This window comes from Rhynchophorus ferrugineus, unplaced genomic scaffold (genome assembly GCF_030347505.1).
Source record: "Rhynchophorus ferrugineus isolate W39M unplaced genomic scaffold, kcgeb_rfMv2 rfM3, whole genome shotgun sequence".
Taxonomy (NCBI): Eukaryota; Metazoa; Arthropoda; class Insecta; order Coleoptera; family Curculionidae; genus Rhynchophorus; species Rhynchophorus ferrugineus.
In genome coordinates this window covers 6,859,309-6,878,207 of record NW_027472582.1, presented here as the reverse complement: position 1 = coordinate 6,878,207, position 18,899 = coordinate 6,859,309, and the positions used below count along the sequence as shown (strand labels likewise).

General features: G+C 31.2%; 1 protein-coding gene across 2 annotated transcripts in view; it reads left to right on the top strand.

Moving 5' to 3' along the window:
• Window positions 1-18,899, top strand: part of ACC (Acetyl-CoA carboxylase) — a 72,096-nt gene that overhangs the window by 20,374 nt on the left and 32,823 nt on the right. The window contains exons 1-3 of one of the 2 annotated variants that reach the window (XM_076400249.1): window positions 1,527-1,684; window positions 8,711-8,854; window positions 13,469-13,625. In XM_076400249.1, the coding sequence (XP_076256364.1) occupies window positions 1,615-1,684; window positions 8,711-8,854; window positions 13,469-13,625 (371 nt within the window). In that variant the 5' untranslated portion in view covers window positions 1,527-1,614. Of the gene's footprint in view, window positions 1-1,526; window positions 1,685-8,710; window positions 8,855-13,468; window positions 13,626-18,899 lie in introns of those variants that run through there. The other variant, XM_076400250.1, reaches the window with a different exon arrangement.

Below are 18,899 nucleotides of genomic sequence, written 5' to 3'. Positions count from 1 at the left end.
GGCACATTGAAAATGGCGTACAAAATAAATATACAAACCGTAGAAGGAAGGGAACCAATCAGATCCCGTCGCGGCTCTTAGCATAGCGATTAAAACAAGTAATTTTTCCTCAAAATCACTACATAGTATAAAACAAAGTCGCCTTTTCTGTCCCTATATCCCTATGTGCGCTTAAATCTTTAAAACTACGCAACGGATTTTGATGCGGTTTTTTTCAATAGTTAGAGTGATTCAAGAGGAAGGTTTATATGTATAATACATGCATAATATACTAAGGCAACATTGCTAATTTTAGAGGTTTCTAACGTGATGTCGTAAATTAACCTATTTTTTTAGGCTTATTTAGCAATTAGCAAAAACGCTGCCTAAACCTACGAGTTAGATCAAATTAATGTACTACAGTATTGTACACCATAAAAAGGTCTACAAAAAAGTCCGCGATGGTATATGTTTATCTTTTAGGGATAACCCACATTAACCATTTTTATTGTTTACTTTTTACGTGAGAAAATGGCTTATTTACGAAGCTATTTTAAGCAATACGGCATTAATCCTTATCGAATTAAGTACCTTAAATACAGTGTGCAATTAATATAGATCAATATGGTTCCTTACAGCATGTAAATTAAACAAATATTTTCGGAGATATTACAAATTTAAAATTTGCGTTTAAAAATGTGTAATGTAATAAAAATTGTATGAATTTAGATATTCCAAAGATAGCAGGAAATCTTCATAGTAAGTATAGGGGAAGAGGAATTGTTTTACTCCAAATTTAATGCGTGCAGGCCAAGGGCAGTAATGAATGAACCAAAAATACTGGATCGATTTTAATCATGTTTTCATTGAGTGACATAGGCATATATATTTTATGCCCGTGCAAAGTCGGAGCGGGCCGCTATGTTTTTATATACAACGTTCATATTTTTTCTGTAGTGTATTTAATTTAGTATCAGCATTGCACCCGTGCGAAGCCGGGGCGGGTCGCTAGTTTCCTATAAAGTTAAATCTCTATTTCTCTATGGTTTTATAGCAGAGTGAGGAGTAGATTATTCCCATTTCCTATATCATTGAAGCAATTGGCGTATATTTTGGTACAAGAATGGGACAATATACCGTTGGAAATTCATTCAGACACTCCACCATTCTATTTCGCGATTCTCAATAACTTATTAATACATACATATTGGGTATATGTTAGGTGTTCATATTATTTTATCCAACCACTGTATAATATTATAAAAACGACCCAAAAACTACATTATTGAAATTATATAAAACGATAAAAAGCAACAAAACCACTTGCCACTATCGCTATCACATCCATACGCGTGATAAGACATCCATCGGTGGCCGTTATCTCTGCAGAAACGAGATTCGTCTCCCGAGCTGTATCAACAAAAATGTTTTGACACCAAGCTTCATCGTCCAAAGAGTCAAACAAGGGTAGCCCGTCCGTCCAGCCAGTCACGCGAAGGTTATCAGAGATCTCGCGGAATTCTTTCGGTTTATTTGAGCTTGGTGAAGTCGTTTTATCACAGTCCGCGTCTTGCATCCGCATCGTTCAGATTTCGCGCCAATTTGGATAAAGCGCGAGTCGTCTCCGGTTTGTGTATGATAGGTTTGGTACTTGGTGCAGCAGGACTTACTCTCGTTTTAAAGTGGCTCTACAAGTTCATTAAAAGTAAGTTTTTTAACCAGTCCTCCCAATCTCGCTCTCGTTTAAAATCATTTTACCAATTCCAAACCAAACCAAACTCTACCTACATAATCGGTAAGAGCTCATCAACATTCAGATCAGAATAAAACTCATTCATTGTATACTGCTTCAGTTTCAGAGTTTCAGAAGTATATTTTTTTAGTTCTTTAGTTGAAATTCTAATTATTTACCCAGCTTGCGACAGCTTATTGAAACAAATGACAAAGCTAATCTAGGTGAGAGAGATTGTCAGTGATTTCAACAATTAAAGGACGTTTAAAGATAGAAAGTCAAAAGCTTGAGAAAATACTGTAAATTTTTTTATAACATCTTTAGATACTCTTAGTACAATGTTAATTATAAATTAATTTATTACTACTTTTCATTTGCACTTGGATTAATTCACAAGCAAGACGAGTGCGAGAAAATACATCAATACGTTTTCCTCAATTATAAAATTATAATAACTTATAGCTAAAGGTATACGCTTCAATCTCCTGACATACTGCGCGCTGTCCAGCAGTTGTATTGCCTCATAACTTCGAAAATCCTTTTGATTTCCAGGCCATCGTGCAGTTCTTCGTTGGTTACGTAGTGATTGGTAATCAATCGAAGAACCTTGTTTTGACAGCGTTGTATGACTAGTTGATTTGAATTTTTAGTGCAACCCCATATTTGCACCCCATAGGTCCAAATTGGCTTCATGTTTGTCTTATAGATCAACCTCTTTGATTTTAGATCAAGTGGAGAGTATCTTCCGACTAACCAGTATAGTTGTTTTATTTTGGTTCTAATGTGTTTTGCTTTGAAGATACTCCCAACTTGATCTAAAATCAAAAGGTTGATCTATAATACAATTATAAAGCCAATTTGGACCTATGGGGTGCAAATATGGGGTTGCACTAAAAATTCAAATCAACTAGTCATACAACGCTGTCAAAATAAGGTTCTTCGATTGATTACCAATGCCTATCGCTATGTAACCAATGAAGAACTGCACGATGACCTGGAAATCAAATGGATTTGCGAAGTTGTGCAGGATTTCGCCTTGAAACACGAAAGAAGATTACTAAATCATTCTAACGTGGAAGCAATACAACTGCTGGACAGCGCGCAGGATGTCAGGAGATTGAAACGAACAAAACCATACGAACTTGTGTGAACATTTAGTGTGTATTATTAGTGTAAACTATAGCTATAAGTTAATAATTAATAAATAATTATAATTTTATAATTAAGGAATATATACTGATGTATTTTCTCGCACTCGTCTTGCTTGTTAATTAATCCAAGCACATTGGAAAAGTAGTAATAAATTAATTGTAACAATAATAATAATTAAGATTGTACTAAGCATATCTAATAAAGATGTTATAAAAAAAATTACAAGTCATTTTTAAATTACTTGTCTCTTTTTTCCTCTGAGTTAGTGTTTCAGAAGTCAATTTTTTTAGTTCTTTAATTGACATCCAATTATTCACCCAATTGCGAATTTTGGTTGTTAAAACAAATGACATGACATTCAAAAATTAAAGGACGTTGTCTGGAAAAGCTTGAGAAAACACTGTAATTGAACCAAAACCATTTTCAGAGCTATCTAAAATTATTGGGAATTATTCTAAAAGAAGGAAGTTTTCTTCTAAAAGAGTGTCGCTAATCACTTTCCGGTTTTGCAACATATTTCACTAGCCATAAGTATGCAATGTTATGATACATTATGTTATGAAATATATATAATTTTATTCTATTGGTAATGAAAACGTCATTCTAGGACCTGAAGACTTGTATTTGTGACGCACATCTGTCTTCTTGTTTCATCAAAAGAAAAAGCCGCAGAAAGGCATCGTTTTTTGGTAGAGTCTTCCGGTGAGCCCGCGCAGACCGAGCGTATTTGAAGATTCGAAATTACAGAAGTCATCAGGTGAAGGTCCAGCACAAAATCAGAAACAGTTGGTAGAAAAGTTGAACGTTGATTACCAGCGATGGAAAAGATCCAAAAGACGGGAAAATGGATGCGACATGCATTGAGTGACAGGCAATTGAATTATTGAGTAAGGCTCGATGAATGATTTAGCTCTTATACCAATACTTTGAATGAATACATTTTAACTATACATTGTAAAGGGCGTGGAAAAACCGGAAAGAAATTACCGACACCCTTGGTAAACGAATAAGAAAAAAGTTCGTTGTGCGTGTTTGGTGGAATCATATTGGTGTCATCACGAGTTTCTCAACCTAGACGGAATTATCGATCTAGAGCCAAACATCCTGTGAAGGATAACTCGCTACCACCCTGGAGTTGACGCCGTTCTCCAACACACCAATATTTGTCTGAGGTTGCGATCCAAAAATTGACGCTCCAATGTATTGTATTGTACCAGAGAGATGATCCAGCGATAGTATTTTCAATTAAACAAAAATTTACTTCTAGTTTATTAAGTATTATATGGCAAATCATACCGTATGATATTTTGAACCAGTAGGCTTTGATCATATAACAATCCATTGTCTTTTTTTGTTTCTAGTATCCACAGCCGACTATGTGTTATTTATACCATAAAACATTTTTAACCAGTTGGCTTTGATCACACAACAATCGAATATCGTGTTTTTTTATGTAATATCCACGGCCGACTATGTGTTATTTAAAACCAAATCGTTGAATGAATAATTATTATTACGGAATGTTTATGTAATTTTTTTTTGCTCGACTGCCGATCAGAGGGATGATCCAGCGATAGATTATATTTTCAATTCAACAAACATTTACTTCTAGTTTATTAAGTATTATATGGCAAATCATACCGTATGATATTTTGAACCAGTAGGCTTTGATCATATAACAATCCATTGTCTTTTTTTGTATGTAGTGTCCACAGCCGACTATGTGTTATTTATACCATAAAACATTTTTAACCAGTAGGCTTTGATCACATAACAATCGAATGTCGTGTTTTTTTATGTAATATCCACGGCTGACTATGTGTTATTTAAAACCAAATCGTTGAATGAATAATTATTATTAAGGAATGTTTATGTAATTTTTTTTTGCTCGACTGCCGATCAGAAGGATGATCCAGCGATAGATTATATTTTCAATTAAACAAACATTTACTTCTAGTTTATCAAGTATTATATGGCAAATCATACTGTACGATATTTTGAACCAGTAGGCTTTGATCATATAACAAACCATTGTCTTTTCTTGTATGTAGTATCCACAGCCGACTATGTGTTATTTATAACATAAAACATTTTTAACCAGTAGGCTTTGATCACACAACAATCGAATATCGTGTTTTTTTATGTAATATCCACGGCCAACTATGCGTTATTTAAAACCAAATCGTTGAATGAATAATTATTATTACGGAATGTTTATGTAATTTTTTTTTGCTCGACTGCCGATCAGAAGGATGATCCAGCGATAGATTATATTTTCAATTAAACAAACATTTACTTCTAGTTTATTAAGTATTATACGGCAAATCATACTGTACGATATTTTGAACCAGTAGGCTTTGATCATATAACAATCCATTGTCTTTTCTTGTATGTAGTATCCACAGCCGACTATGTGTTATTTATACCATAAAACATTTTTAACCAGTAGGCTTTGATCACACAACAATCGAATGTCGTGTTTTTTTTATGTAATATCCACGGCCGACTATGTGTTATTCAAAACCAAATCGTTGAATGAATAATTATTACGGAATGTTTATGTAATTTTTTTTGCTCAACTGCTGATCAAAGAGGTGATCCAGCGATAGATTATTTTTTCAATTAAATAAAAATTTACTTCTAGTTTATTAAGTATTATATGGCAAATCATACCGTACGATATTTTGAACCAGTAGGCTTTGATCATATAACAATCCATTGTCTTTTTTTATTTGTAGTATCCACAACCGACTATATGTTATTTATACCATAAAACATTTTTAACCAGTAGGCTTTGATCACATAACAATCGAATGTCGTGTTTTTTTATGTAATATCCACGGCCGACTATGTGTTATTTAAAACCAAATCGTTAATGAATAATTATTATTACGGAATGTTTATGTAATTTTTTTTGCTCGACTGCTGATCCTTAACCTTCACCGTTATCAGGGTTTATTAAAATGGGGGCAATTAATGTTAAAATATGTTCGAAAGTCGCATTTCACTTGTTCAATAAATGTAACGAACGTGTCGGTAGCAAGCATGGTTCTCAGGATTAGATGGTGTGATGATGCTACCCAGTCATGCTCCACTTTCATTCGTTTGTTTGATGTCAAGGTCATTCTGTGTTAGGATATCCACAGTCACAATCTCATATTCTGTATTTTACTGGATCAATAATGAATAAAACCATCACTGCTCACGTTTACCACGGTCAACTGTCACAAAGCCAACCATTTGCGTGGCAACGCTCAACCACATATTGCAAGAGTCGCGTATTACACGCTATTGCAATTTTAACGCATAATCTCTTCACTAAACCTAGCACCGTCTGATTGTCACCTGTCTAAATCGGTAAAGAAATACAAAAGTGGTACTTGAATCAAAAATCATTGTCTGTTGACGTAAGGTTGTTGGGACGGGGGTAAAGAGTTACTATTTATATTTTGAACCTAATATTGAATAATTGATTCCTAATCCAAAATAATAGATGTCAACAAACTCACAGAATCCACAAAAGAAAAGAATGATTTAGTATCAGTTATCAGCAAATAAACATAGACATTGTATCATAACAATAACAATAATAATAAAACATTTGCGCAAAACACTACATCATTGACTTTAGCCAAAAATTTTGAGTGATAAGGTGTTTGTTATGTTTCGTAAATTGGAGGTTGTTCAATGTGACTTTGACAGCTGATAAGACTGTCGATATCATCGAAAGAACGCGTCGGTATTCTGTAGATTTTCTATTTCTGTTCACGATTCCTATTATAAATTTTAAATGCACCAAATGTTCGATGAAAGAGTTTCGTCTATTTTATCCGATGCCTTCCAATCAAACGTTCTAATCTTGTAGACATCAAAACGATATTCCTTGATGTTTCATTATGGTCGCAAATTAATTTTGAAGGATTTACAATGGACATGCGATGCGAGAATGAAGGTACAAGATAAAAAAAATTGAACCGACGAAAAATAAATAAGGAACTCACTAATATTTTTAACACAAAAAAACGTTTTAAAATAAAATATGTACCTAATAATCGTTGTAATATCTAAATAAAAATCGACAAAAACATTATCTACTACACCCATTTTATATTCTACTATACTCACACTATTTAGCTTAATACCTGCCTAAAACTATTTATCTATTTGCAACATTGTTTTATCTACTACCAATTCATCACTTGAAGTCGGTGCCTAACCCAAATAGTTACATTAATTTAGATTTATTTTGTTGGTATTTTAATTTTTGTACCTGTCACAAAATTATATTATTTTTGTATTGTTTGGGCTATATATAGTTTACGTTGCTGTGATTTAGTAACCTTTTTTCATGTTTTACGTCGAAATATCAACCAACTTCGTAGATCCTTTTGATTTTGAGGCCATCTTGCAGTTTCTCTTTTGTTACGTGCGATAAGCATTAGTAATTAATCAAGGAACTTCTGTTCTGACAGCATTGCATTACTAATCTTGATATTTCTTTGAAAATATATCCGAAATCTGAACAGTAATTACACGACATGACCAGGGAAGACGTACAAAAGCCATTTAATTGTTTCCCCAAAATAGATATTGGATATTATGCTTGAACAGTTTATGTATCAATTTAAACCAATTAAAAATTAACAAAAAAGCAAAATAGCAAAGTATAAGCCTTAAAACATTGCTTTGATATTGTTAAAACAACCTTTCAACCTTATTTTCTCTGCTGCTAAACTTTCTGTTGAATACAATGGAATTGTCTGTTATTTATGACGGTTATTAAACTGTTTTGCATTTTTAATGAATACAATATCGATTTTGGATTACTTGAATAAACGTTATTAGTTATTTTGATGGGTTATAATAACGTTTCTTCTACCTATTAAATGATTTTAATAATAACTTGATTAAAGTTCAACTTTTTCGTGTTTTTTTTTTCGATGAGCTTTTTGTTTGATAAGTTGGTCGTAGCTTTATTTTTCATTGATCGAATAGTATTGTCGGTTAGTCGTAATAAAGATTTAGTAGAAACCCTAGGCATTCTATTAGATAATGTGATCAACATTCTGGCTGCTATTTTTGCTTAAAAATGGTTAAAATGACTACACGCGTCCTTATTATTATTATGAATGACTCTGAATCAAAATAAAGAGTTTTTTTAATAAAAAATTATATTTTTTTCGAAACATATTGGAACAGCTGGGTGTAAAAATTTATGAAGAAATAGTGGTTCTCTGAAGAGTATTATTTTAGGACAATATATATATATATATATATATATATATATATATATATATATATATATATATATATATATATATATATATATATATATATATACATATATATATATATATATATATATATATATATATATATATTCAGGACAACGTATCCACTGAAGCAGTCCAAATAACCATCATAACAGTTGAAGAGACTTGTTCCTTTGATAGTTTTTGCAACGTTTAGTATCTCCTTTACTCGATATTTTAATAATATTATTTTTTATAATTTCAATATTCGAATAAACAGAACCTTGATATAATGTCCATCAGGAAGTGAAATTTCTGGCATATTTAAGTGTTTTACGGTCTTGTTAATTGACAAAACTTATTGTACTCTAGTACACCTAGTACTCCTCTTGTAATATTGGTACTTTTTTCTGTTTTAAAATGTCCCAAGAACAAAAAAACAACCTGATCTAAATGATCATCAACGTAAAGCTTCATATCAATTGTAGTGTTTATTGTTTAAATAGCTAGTTTTTCAAGAGTTAATTCTAATAACTAATAACACTTCATCATCAGTTATAAATAATTTATATTAAAGGAGACGAATTCTTTCCAGGTCTAGTGGATAGTAACAACAATTCCGACCGGTACACCAGCATTAATGCGCGGACAGAGACAATAGAAAATCCACGAACAAAGATGACTGAAAACCAAGAAATAAACGGTCTACCCAACGGCGATACAAAACATTGGACTATAGGTAATGAAAACATGTTTTAATCGTATTAATTTCGTTTTATCTCAAGATAACGTCAATTAGTACGTAATAATAACTTCAGAGATACTTATATATCTATTTATCTAGTTATCTAAAATAGCAGTGAACCTACGTCATCTAAATTTATCCCTCTGGCGACGAATCAAGTATCTCTGAGTTTTACTTTATTTTGGCTCTGATATATAACAAAAATTTAGTCTAAATAAAATAATGAAACAAAAATGTTATCAAATATAATTTATTTTAACGTTATCGTACATCTAATGCATATATTTTCGAATAACTTAAACTAGAATTAATTATACAGCCACAATAGTTTATATGTTAGAGTTGTTTCATTATATTTATATTGAACTCTTTTCCACGCCATCCATGATGCAGAGTCCTAGGCGCGTTTTTTATGTAGTGGTATCCCCTGGAAGCCCAATTCACCTAATTACAATTGTATATCCAAATAATGTATCTTACTTTCATTTGGAAGCCTATTTATCGTTTTACGTTTAGTTTTTGTTTCCTTTGATGGTTTCTTTCCTTGTCAAGTCATTTTAATATCACTGCATTTCTTTGTTTCCGCTGAGTAATAATAAGCAGCTGTTTGATATTCATCAAAACAAGCAGAGCGTTAAAACGTTTACCGGTTTATAACCTGTAGTTGTTATAACTAATATTTTGAAGAATTTGCGGATATTTGGCAACCGAAGGACTTTTGCAGGCATGAGTCGTCACGTCGTTAACGCGTTCGAACGTATCAGACAGCATTTTAACTCTTTTTAAATGGAATAAAATGAGAAGGAAAATATTATCTGATTTTAAAGCGAATTTACAAATTGCTGCAGGCAATACGTTAAACATGTTGATGACGTATGTTCACTGCTTCTTTGGATAGACTATAGATATTGTGTCTTAGTGCTTCCGATTACATTAGTAAGAATTTTCTATTCTCACTAATGTAATTTTTCTTTCTTCATCAAGTTTCATCCAGAATGTTTGTTTCTCCATCAATGCACTGTTTTTGATATCACAAGATCTCGAAAAAATTTTCACCAAGCCTCGTCATTGCTGATGGCTGTTTTCTATTATCTCTTTTTATTGGTCTATTGGGGGATGGTTCTTAAATATTGAATTTAACTCTACTTCGATACGAAAGTCTCTCAGGAAGATTATCTTTTCTCGTTCAACGGACATTCACGTTTATAAGTATCTGCTATTAGATGGTGCAGTGGTTTCCATGACATACCCATCCATAACATCATTCCAAATATGATCTCGAAGAAGAAAACGCAACATCACATCAAGATTTGCATCGAGAATTAATATCTATTCTGATTTGTGAAAGAAGCGAGTTCTACAACTTGGCTATTTCGACTTATTACTTGGACGCTACAATCTGGCGCGTGGGCGCTCTTTCTTATCAATATGGTGATTTTTCTTCATTTCTCGATCATGAATACCGTTCTGGCTTTAATACTTAGCACCTGATTGTTAACGAACGTCAAATCAGTCGGAAATTAGGGTATCATCATACTAAACATAATTTATATGTATGTTATACCCACTCTTTTATGTAGGGTTTTGATGATCCGGTTTCACTGTCACTGAAATCTTTTTATATACAGAGTTGATCAAAAGTCACTTAATATTTTAAAAGCCTCTTCTTATTTAGTCTGCCTTATGTTTGAAGTATAGTAGACATATAGTATAGCACTTATAGTATAATATTCTTGAGATAATAACTAATAAAATAACACCCAAACTTTTATGCAATATTCAATATTATTCATCCAGATAATCTCCTTCAAGAATGGTACATTCAGCCCTGCTTTTTCCCGTTTTTAAAGAGCCCCTTCCCTTTTCGTAGAACGATTCATGTTTAAAACTTCAACTTCGTCAATCAGTTCTTCGTTTGAGGCCAAAATCTCTTTCCCTGAACATTTTTAAGCACACCTAATAGTCACTGTCACAACCACCGCAATTTTTAAACTAAACGCTGGGTGTGTCATCATCTACGAGTCAGGCCTGAGATTTTTTTGCTATTTTAGGATCAGTTAGAAGTGCATTCTGAAAAAACAAACGTACTATAGTACAAACAAAATCAAACTTATACTAATAGATACCCATTAGGTTCTGTTGATTTAATTTATTGATAAATACTCCTCTCCTCTTTCCTCTCGAAACAACTTTAAATAATTTAAAAAACTAATATTTAAATAACAGCTAGGTAATCGTTTGCTAGAAATAACACTGTTTGTGGAACTTGTTTGCAAAGAAATAAAAGAAAGCTGATGTCAAATATAATATATTTCAACGAAATTCAAAAATGTCAATCAACGTCAAACATAAATAGTATGTTTGATGTAATAGCATTTAAATATTTAAATATTATTATATTTTCCGTGGGCTCGCGCTAAGGATGTGGTCGTACTTTTTATCTAGTAAGTTCGAATCTTTAACTACTAATCTCTACTTACTTTGCAGATTCTATAAAAATTATACTATATGAAACAGTGTCCGTACTAATATTGATAACTCCTTAATTAACTCGCGGAATAAATTCGTCGAGTGTTTGAATAAGTTTCAACGGAATGTTAGCCCATTCTCGCACTAAAACATCCGTCAATTGTTTCAATCGTCGATGCTGTTGGAGATGAAAATCTATTCTCTCACCAAGGGTTAACATTTACCAACTTTTTTGGCTGTATGTATGGGCGCATTGCCATTGTAGAGCATAGCAGTGTCCGGCAGCAATATGCTAGTCATAGTAAGAACTTCATGATTGAGGATGTCGAGATATTCATTCCAAATAACCCAGCCAGTGATGTGAATGAGAAAACCAGCAAACAAGCAGCCCGTATCTTCAAAAGTCAAAAGCCAATCATCAAATGTCAAGGTCTATGATCGTTGCTCCACTTCTTTCGTAGTTTAGTGTTGACTTTCGTTATAAATGTTAGCTTCTTTGGAGCTTCTTTTTCTTCTTCTCTGGAGCTCCGGTCGTACTGTTTTTGTCGAAACACTATTACTCAAATGATTGTTGTTAATTTTGTCGGTTAAGTTAGTTTTATTTGTTAGTTGCGCCCACTATTCCCCTTCACCGATGTTTTATCATAGTTTTGTATATGCTGTCAACGTACATGTACAAAACAACGTACGAGTACCATACTACATTGCATGGAATCTATCCCTTGCTATTATGGCTATCCCTTTATAGCATCTATCTAGCAGGTGGAGCAAAACTACCGCTATCAATTTGGCTTTAACCATTGTACTGTGTAGACAGCCAAATTTTATTATTGATGAATATACGTCACAAGAACGAGCAGAAATAGTGACAATATTTATTGAAAATAATCGTTCTATTATGGCCACTCAGCGGAAATTGCGTCAAAATTGTCCTAACCGTCCAGTACCTCACAAAACCACAATTTATCTTTTACTTGCGAATTTTAGACAGTACGGTACGACAGCAGACAGGCCTCGTTCTGGAAGACAACGAACGTCTTGTAACGAAAATATGGCTCTGGTGCGGGACAGTGTTGCAGAGTCTCCAGGAACATCAATTCGGAGACATGGTTCCCAGTTACATATTTGTACACGCAGTTTAAGGCGAATTTTGAAAACTGATTTGAAAATGATCCCGTACAAAATTCAATTAGTCCAAAAATTGCTACCGAGAGATCCTAATCAACAAGTTGAGAACAGTAATGCAATTCTAGGGCTGTCTGGTAAAATTGAAGATTTTTCGTCCAAATTGATAATGAGCGATAAAGCCCATTTTCTTCTCACTGGCCACGTCAATAAACAGAACAGTCAGTTTTGGGGAACACAGAATGCTCAATTAATACATGAAACATCATTGCAACCTCTAAAAAAAACTGTTTGAAACTGAAAACTGTTTTGAAAATGACCAAGGTATTACTGTTACTGCTGAACGATACCAAAACATTATTCGATGAGAATGGAAGAGCTAGAGGACATGTGGTTTCAGCAAGATGAGGCCACGGCACACACAGCTAGTTCAACAATTCAATTATTGAATGACGTTTTTCCACGAAGACTAATTTCGCGAAATGGCCATTCAGCATGGCCAGCCAGATCTCCAGATTTAACAGCACCAGACTTTTTCTTATGGGGTTTTTTTAAAATCAAAAGTTTATGTGAATAAGCCTCAAACGATTCAACATCTCAAAGACAATATTCGTCACGAAATTGAATAAATTCAGCCTCAGATATTGCAGGATGTCATAAAAAATGCCTTAAGAATCGCGGTCATCATTTAGCCGATATAATTTTTCAATCGTAACGAAGAAAAAATGTAAAGACCAAATAAACTTTTTATGAAAACTAAACTTACTACTTAACTTACTTAATGGTAGCGGGACTTTTGCCCCCACGTTATATATAGCTGAACCACAGTAATATACTGGTTGAAAAAGTTTAATAATTCTTGATGAAGCACATAGACATTCCATCGTTTTTATCTTGATTAAAATCATTCTTACGAGTTTATTGTTATTAGTAGTGGTTTTACAGCCGTCATTACAATTATGAGATCCGTAAACTGACATTATTTCCAATATTTCAAACACAATGTTTTTACAGGTGATGACGATTCCAAAGAGTCCTACGATGATTTCCCCCCTAACGAGGATGACATCGACCATTTACCACCCGCGGCGCCGTCAGTGGGCCAGGGTGGTCTTGGTGGTCTGTCGCATGCCGATCAGATTGCCCTGTTGGAGAGAAGAAAACGACTGAAGTAAGTACATAAATATTTTCCAGTCTCTAATACATTAAAAATATATATTTTACAAATGAAAACCTTAAATAATTATTCTATTTATGTCTCTATCTATATCACTATCTATAACACATATATATATATATATATATATATATATATATATATATAACATATATATATATATATATATATATATATATATATAACATATATATATATATATATATATATATATAACATATATATATATATATATATATATATATATATATATATATATATAACATATATATATATATATATATATATATATATAACATATATATATATATATATATATATATATATATATATATATAACATATATATATATATATATATATATATATATATATATATATAACATATATATATATATATATATATATATATATATATATATATATATATATATATATATAGCTTATTTTTATGACGACTTAAATACAATTTCAAGTTTAGTAGCTACTTCAGTTTCTAGTTCAGTTACCATTCAAACTGAAGCCAGAACTGAACATCTAGACCAGCCCATAATATCCACAAAAAAAAATTGAGCCAAATTCTGATTTATTTCTCACCATTACATATTAAAAGATTATTCTAAATTATTTGATACCTGCTAGTGTGTCCAATAACAGATGACGACTTACAGTAGAGGGGCACATCAATGACAGAATTTTTCTTCTGTTCAGATAAATATTGGTTCTATTCTAAATTTTCCTATTTCCTAAATAAAAAACAGATATGGTTGATTTCGATTTAAGATAATTATTATTTGATATATTTGAAGATAATAATATATTTTTATAATATCGATACTTTTGACACAGATACTGTGTTTCTCCTATTAAATCGTGAGTCATTAGGGATACTCTACATAATTCAGCAGCACAATATTTTCTAGCATTATAGATTTTGTTTTCTTGTTTACCCCATTACACCAATAATCGATTATTGAACAGATACAATTACCTAAAAACCACTATAAGAACGTATTATATTATTGATAGGTAGAACAATTCAATGAAAGCTATCGAAATATTCGAACTATTCCATAGTAAATTCAATAGCAATTTTTTGTCGACAGAAAAGTGTTTTTTAATTATTAATTTTAATTTTAATTTTATTATATGTTAATTAAAAATTAACATATAATTAATTGCTGTTATAGCTTTTTTTTAATTACATTAGTTATATTTATCATTATTCGTAAAAAGCGCTAAATTACTATTCAGAAATTATCATATTTTAAAAATTATTATTGTCTATCTTACTTACTTAATTGTATTAATAAATGATTATTAAAATAAGAACTGCGCGGGTGCCTATAAGCCACTATATTAATGTATTACGTTATTAAATAAAACTATGCTTTAATATATAAGTACTTCCGCAGAATTTTAACCGAAACTTCCGCAAATATAGTTACAAAATCCCTAGTGAGATAGGACCAACTAGTAACCACAAAACTAATTACGGATAAAAATATTTAATTAAATTCACTCAATAGTAAAAAAATAATTTACTAAATATTCGATGTAACATCGACTTCGTTCAAATATATTTCAAAAACACAGTAATATTTCATTGTCTTTCTCTCCTTCCGATTATATTTCTTTCTCTTTCTTGTTATATTTCTCCCCTTATTGTTATCTCTTTTTCTTTCATTATCTTTCTATCTTATTCTAACTCTTTATTTGTCATTATCTCTTTCTTATTTTTTTAAATATTTTTGTATTTTTTGCCATTTTTCACTTTTTAAACTACTTTGGTAGTGATATAATGATATTGATAACTTATCTCTCTTAAAAGTAAGCACGAAAGGGACCTACGTCCGAAAGAAAAGCAATATTCATATATTTGTTCACTGGAATTTTTATTAGACTTCTTTTTGTAACTATCGAGTGTTTCGAGTATGTCGATAGTTCCCTACATTCCCTTTGCAAAACCGCGAAAGCAAAATATAGTTCATTTAATTAAATTCACTCAATAGTAAAAAAATAATTTACTAGATATTCGATGTAACATCGACTTCATTCAAATAAATTTCAAAAATACAGTAATATTTCATTGTCTTTCTCTCCTTCCGATTATATTTCTTTCTCTTTCTTGTTATATTTCTCTCCTTATTGTTATCTCTTTTTCTTTCATTATCTTTCTATCTTATTCTAACTCTTTATTTGTCATTATCTCTCTTTCTTATTTTTTAAATATTTTTGTATTTTTTGCCATTTTCACTTTTTAAACTACTTTGGTAGTGATATAATGATATTGATAACTTATCTCTCTTAAAAGTAAGCACGAAAGGAACCTACGTCCGAAAGAAAAGCAATATTCATATATTTGTTCACTGGAATTTTTATTAGACTTCTTTTTGTAACTATCGAATGTTTCGAGTATGTCGATAGTTCCCTACATTCCCTTTGCAAAACCGCGAAAGCAAAATATAGTTCATTTAATTAAATTCACTCAATAGTAAAAAAATAATTTACTAGATATTCGATGTAACATCGACTTCATTCAAATATATTTCAAAAACACATTAATATTACATTGTCTTTCTCTCCTTCCGATTATATTTCTTTCTCTTTCTTGTTATATTTCTCTCCTTATTGTTATCTCTTTTTCTTTCATTATCTTTCTTATTCTAACTGTAATTTAGTTTTTTAACTTTCTTATTTTTTAAATATTTATTTATTTTTTGCCTTTTTTCACTTTTTAAACTACTTTGGCAGTGATATAATGATATTGATAACTTATCTCTCTTAAAAGTAAGCACGAAAGGGACCTACGTCCGAAAGAAAAAGAATATTCATATATTTGTTCACTGGAATTTTTATTAGACTAATTTTTTTAACTATCGAATGTTTCGGGTATTTCGATAGTTCCCTACATTCCCTTTGCAAAACCGCGAAAGCAAAATATAGTTCAGAGAGTTTTAGTTCAGTTTGGCTTTAACATACAACAAAATTTTAAATAATTTATTTTAACATTATAGTACATCTAAAAACTACACTTAATTATACAACCACAATAATTTATAGTTTAGAGTTATAACCTCTTATCACTATTGCTTTCAAGAACTTTGCATACATCTGACAAATGGAAGACTTTGACAGGCTCATTCGTTTACGTGTTCGAACTAATCAGACAGCACTGTGTCTCTTTTTAACTAGAATAAAATTAGAAGAAAAATATTCTCTGATTCTAAAACGAATTTACAAATTGCGATAGATAATACATTAAACATCTTGATGACGCATATACAAATAAACATTGAATACTGTATTATAGCTAAGATAATACCACCTTTTTTTAAAAAAATTGTAATAACAATTGTAGTTATCGTACTATATTGTTGACACAAGATCATTGCATAGCTTTTTATCTACATACATATAAAGAACGATAAGAATTTAATAACTAATATTGGTTATAATTTAAATATACACTTTTATTGTGCTATTATTTCGGAATTTTTCACTATCTTGGGAGATTGTGTATGCTTTATATTAAATATAAACGAGCTCGAAACGACATATTACATAACTAATTCCAATGACATAATAGTCATTACCAATAATTGATAATAATGCCAGGTTATGAGAGTTTTTTAAATAAAAACTCAGCGATCCTTTCCTTATATCATTATTGTAGACTTTTTCTCCGTTTTACTAGATAATTATAACTAATATTACCTATTTATATACACAAGAATACTTGCACTTAATTAGCAATATTTAGTTTTTCGTCGTAACCGATTTAGACCTAACTATCTCAAGCATCTGAACTAAAACTAAATCATAAAATAAATGCGATCTCCTGTGTATAAAGTTGTAGCCCTGGTTTTGCGCGTCTTAACCACCTGAGGGCACCCCAAGCGGAAAAATGTATTGCAAAGGGAAGTTAAGAATTAGGATTGAGGATTTAGATATCTTAGATATTATAAACTAAAAAACTGTAATTTGTCCAAAGTATACTTAAAAATACAAGGCCTACTGAATATAAGAATTAAATTTTTACTACAAACTGCTATCCATGTAATATGTCATGTGCAAAATATTTCATTTTTGCTATTTGCTACCTTTTTTTTTTTCATCAACAAGCAACACCTAATTATTGTTATTTTTATTACATTACCTTTATTCAAGATCGCCATTTGCTGACAATATTTGAATGATAATTTTCATTAAATTTGGTTTCGTACATTCTTTTTCCAATAAATAATAGTCTGTAGATAACTTTACACAAATAGGTCCAGGTATTGTCAAACAACATTTAGATAATATAACAGTAGTAATAGCGGAATAATAAAAAAATATTTAACAATTCTTGCTTGCAATATTATCGCATGTAAACTAAGCTCTTAATATTTTTAGAATTATTTACTTAATTCTCTTCCTTCCATATTTTCCTTTTCGATATATTCACAAGAGGTTTCCTGAAGTTTATCATTGTTTACTTCTAATAACCGTCTCTGCGCTAGAGCAGAATCCTTTGAAAAATAATTCATTTTACACATTATTCACATCCTGTAAAACAACACTGTTATTATGTTCTTGCATTTAAACAAATAACATGCACCATAAATGCTACAAAAATAATGTCATAGCAACGAATTTACTTAAAATTATACACAAAAATGGAAAAAAACAAATATAACTTAAGATGTCTTAAGATCAAATCAAAAGAAAGAAATCTGTCATCTTTTTAGTTCTACTGTTTGGTCCTCTAGTGACTTAGACGTACAGTAATACTGCGAGTGGTTGATTCTCATTCTGTATTTATATATTTGTAGTCTAAACTCTAACCTGTTAGCTTTATAGCAATATGAATCCAATTGTCGTCTTTTTGTTTATCCGTCGCTGGGCAACTTATTACGTCGCTTAGCAACGGCATATCTAATACTGTGGTTTATCTTTCATTCAAAATCCAAATCCATAACGAAATAAGTAATAGTCCATAAAAAATAGGACAAATATAAATTAAATAAAACGAGGTAAAAATAGTTAACTAGCTAAAATTATATAATAAAATTAATTATACGGACATTAAAATTTAATAATTATCGTTCAAAACATAAACGTCAGTAGGTCTGACGCATCGACCAATAACAAGTCCCTATATTTCCCCTAACCCCCACCCTTGACGTATTCGAAAACCGGCATAGAATACCTAAATGGATAAATAAAAGACGAAAACGCGAAGAATCTTATAGTCCGCGTTCTTCCTTTTCCGCTCTCGTTGTAC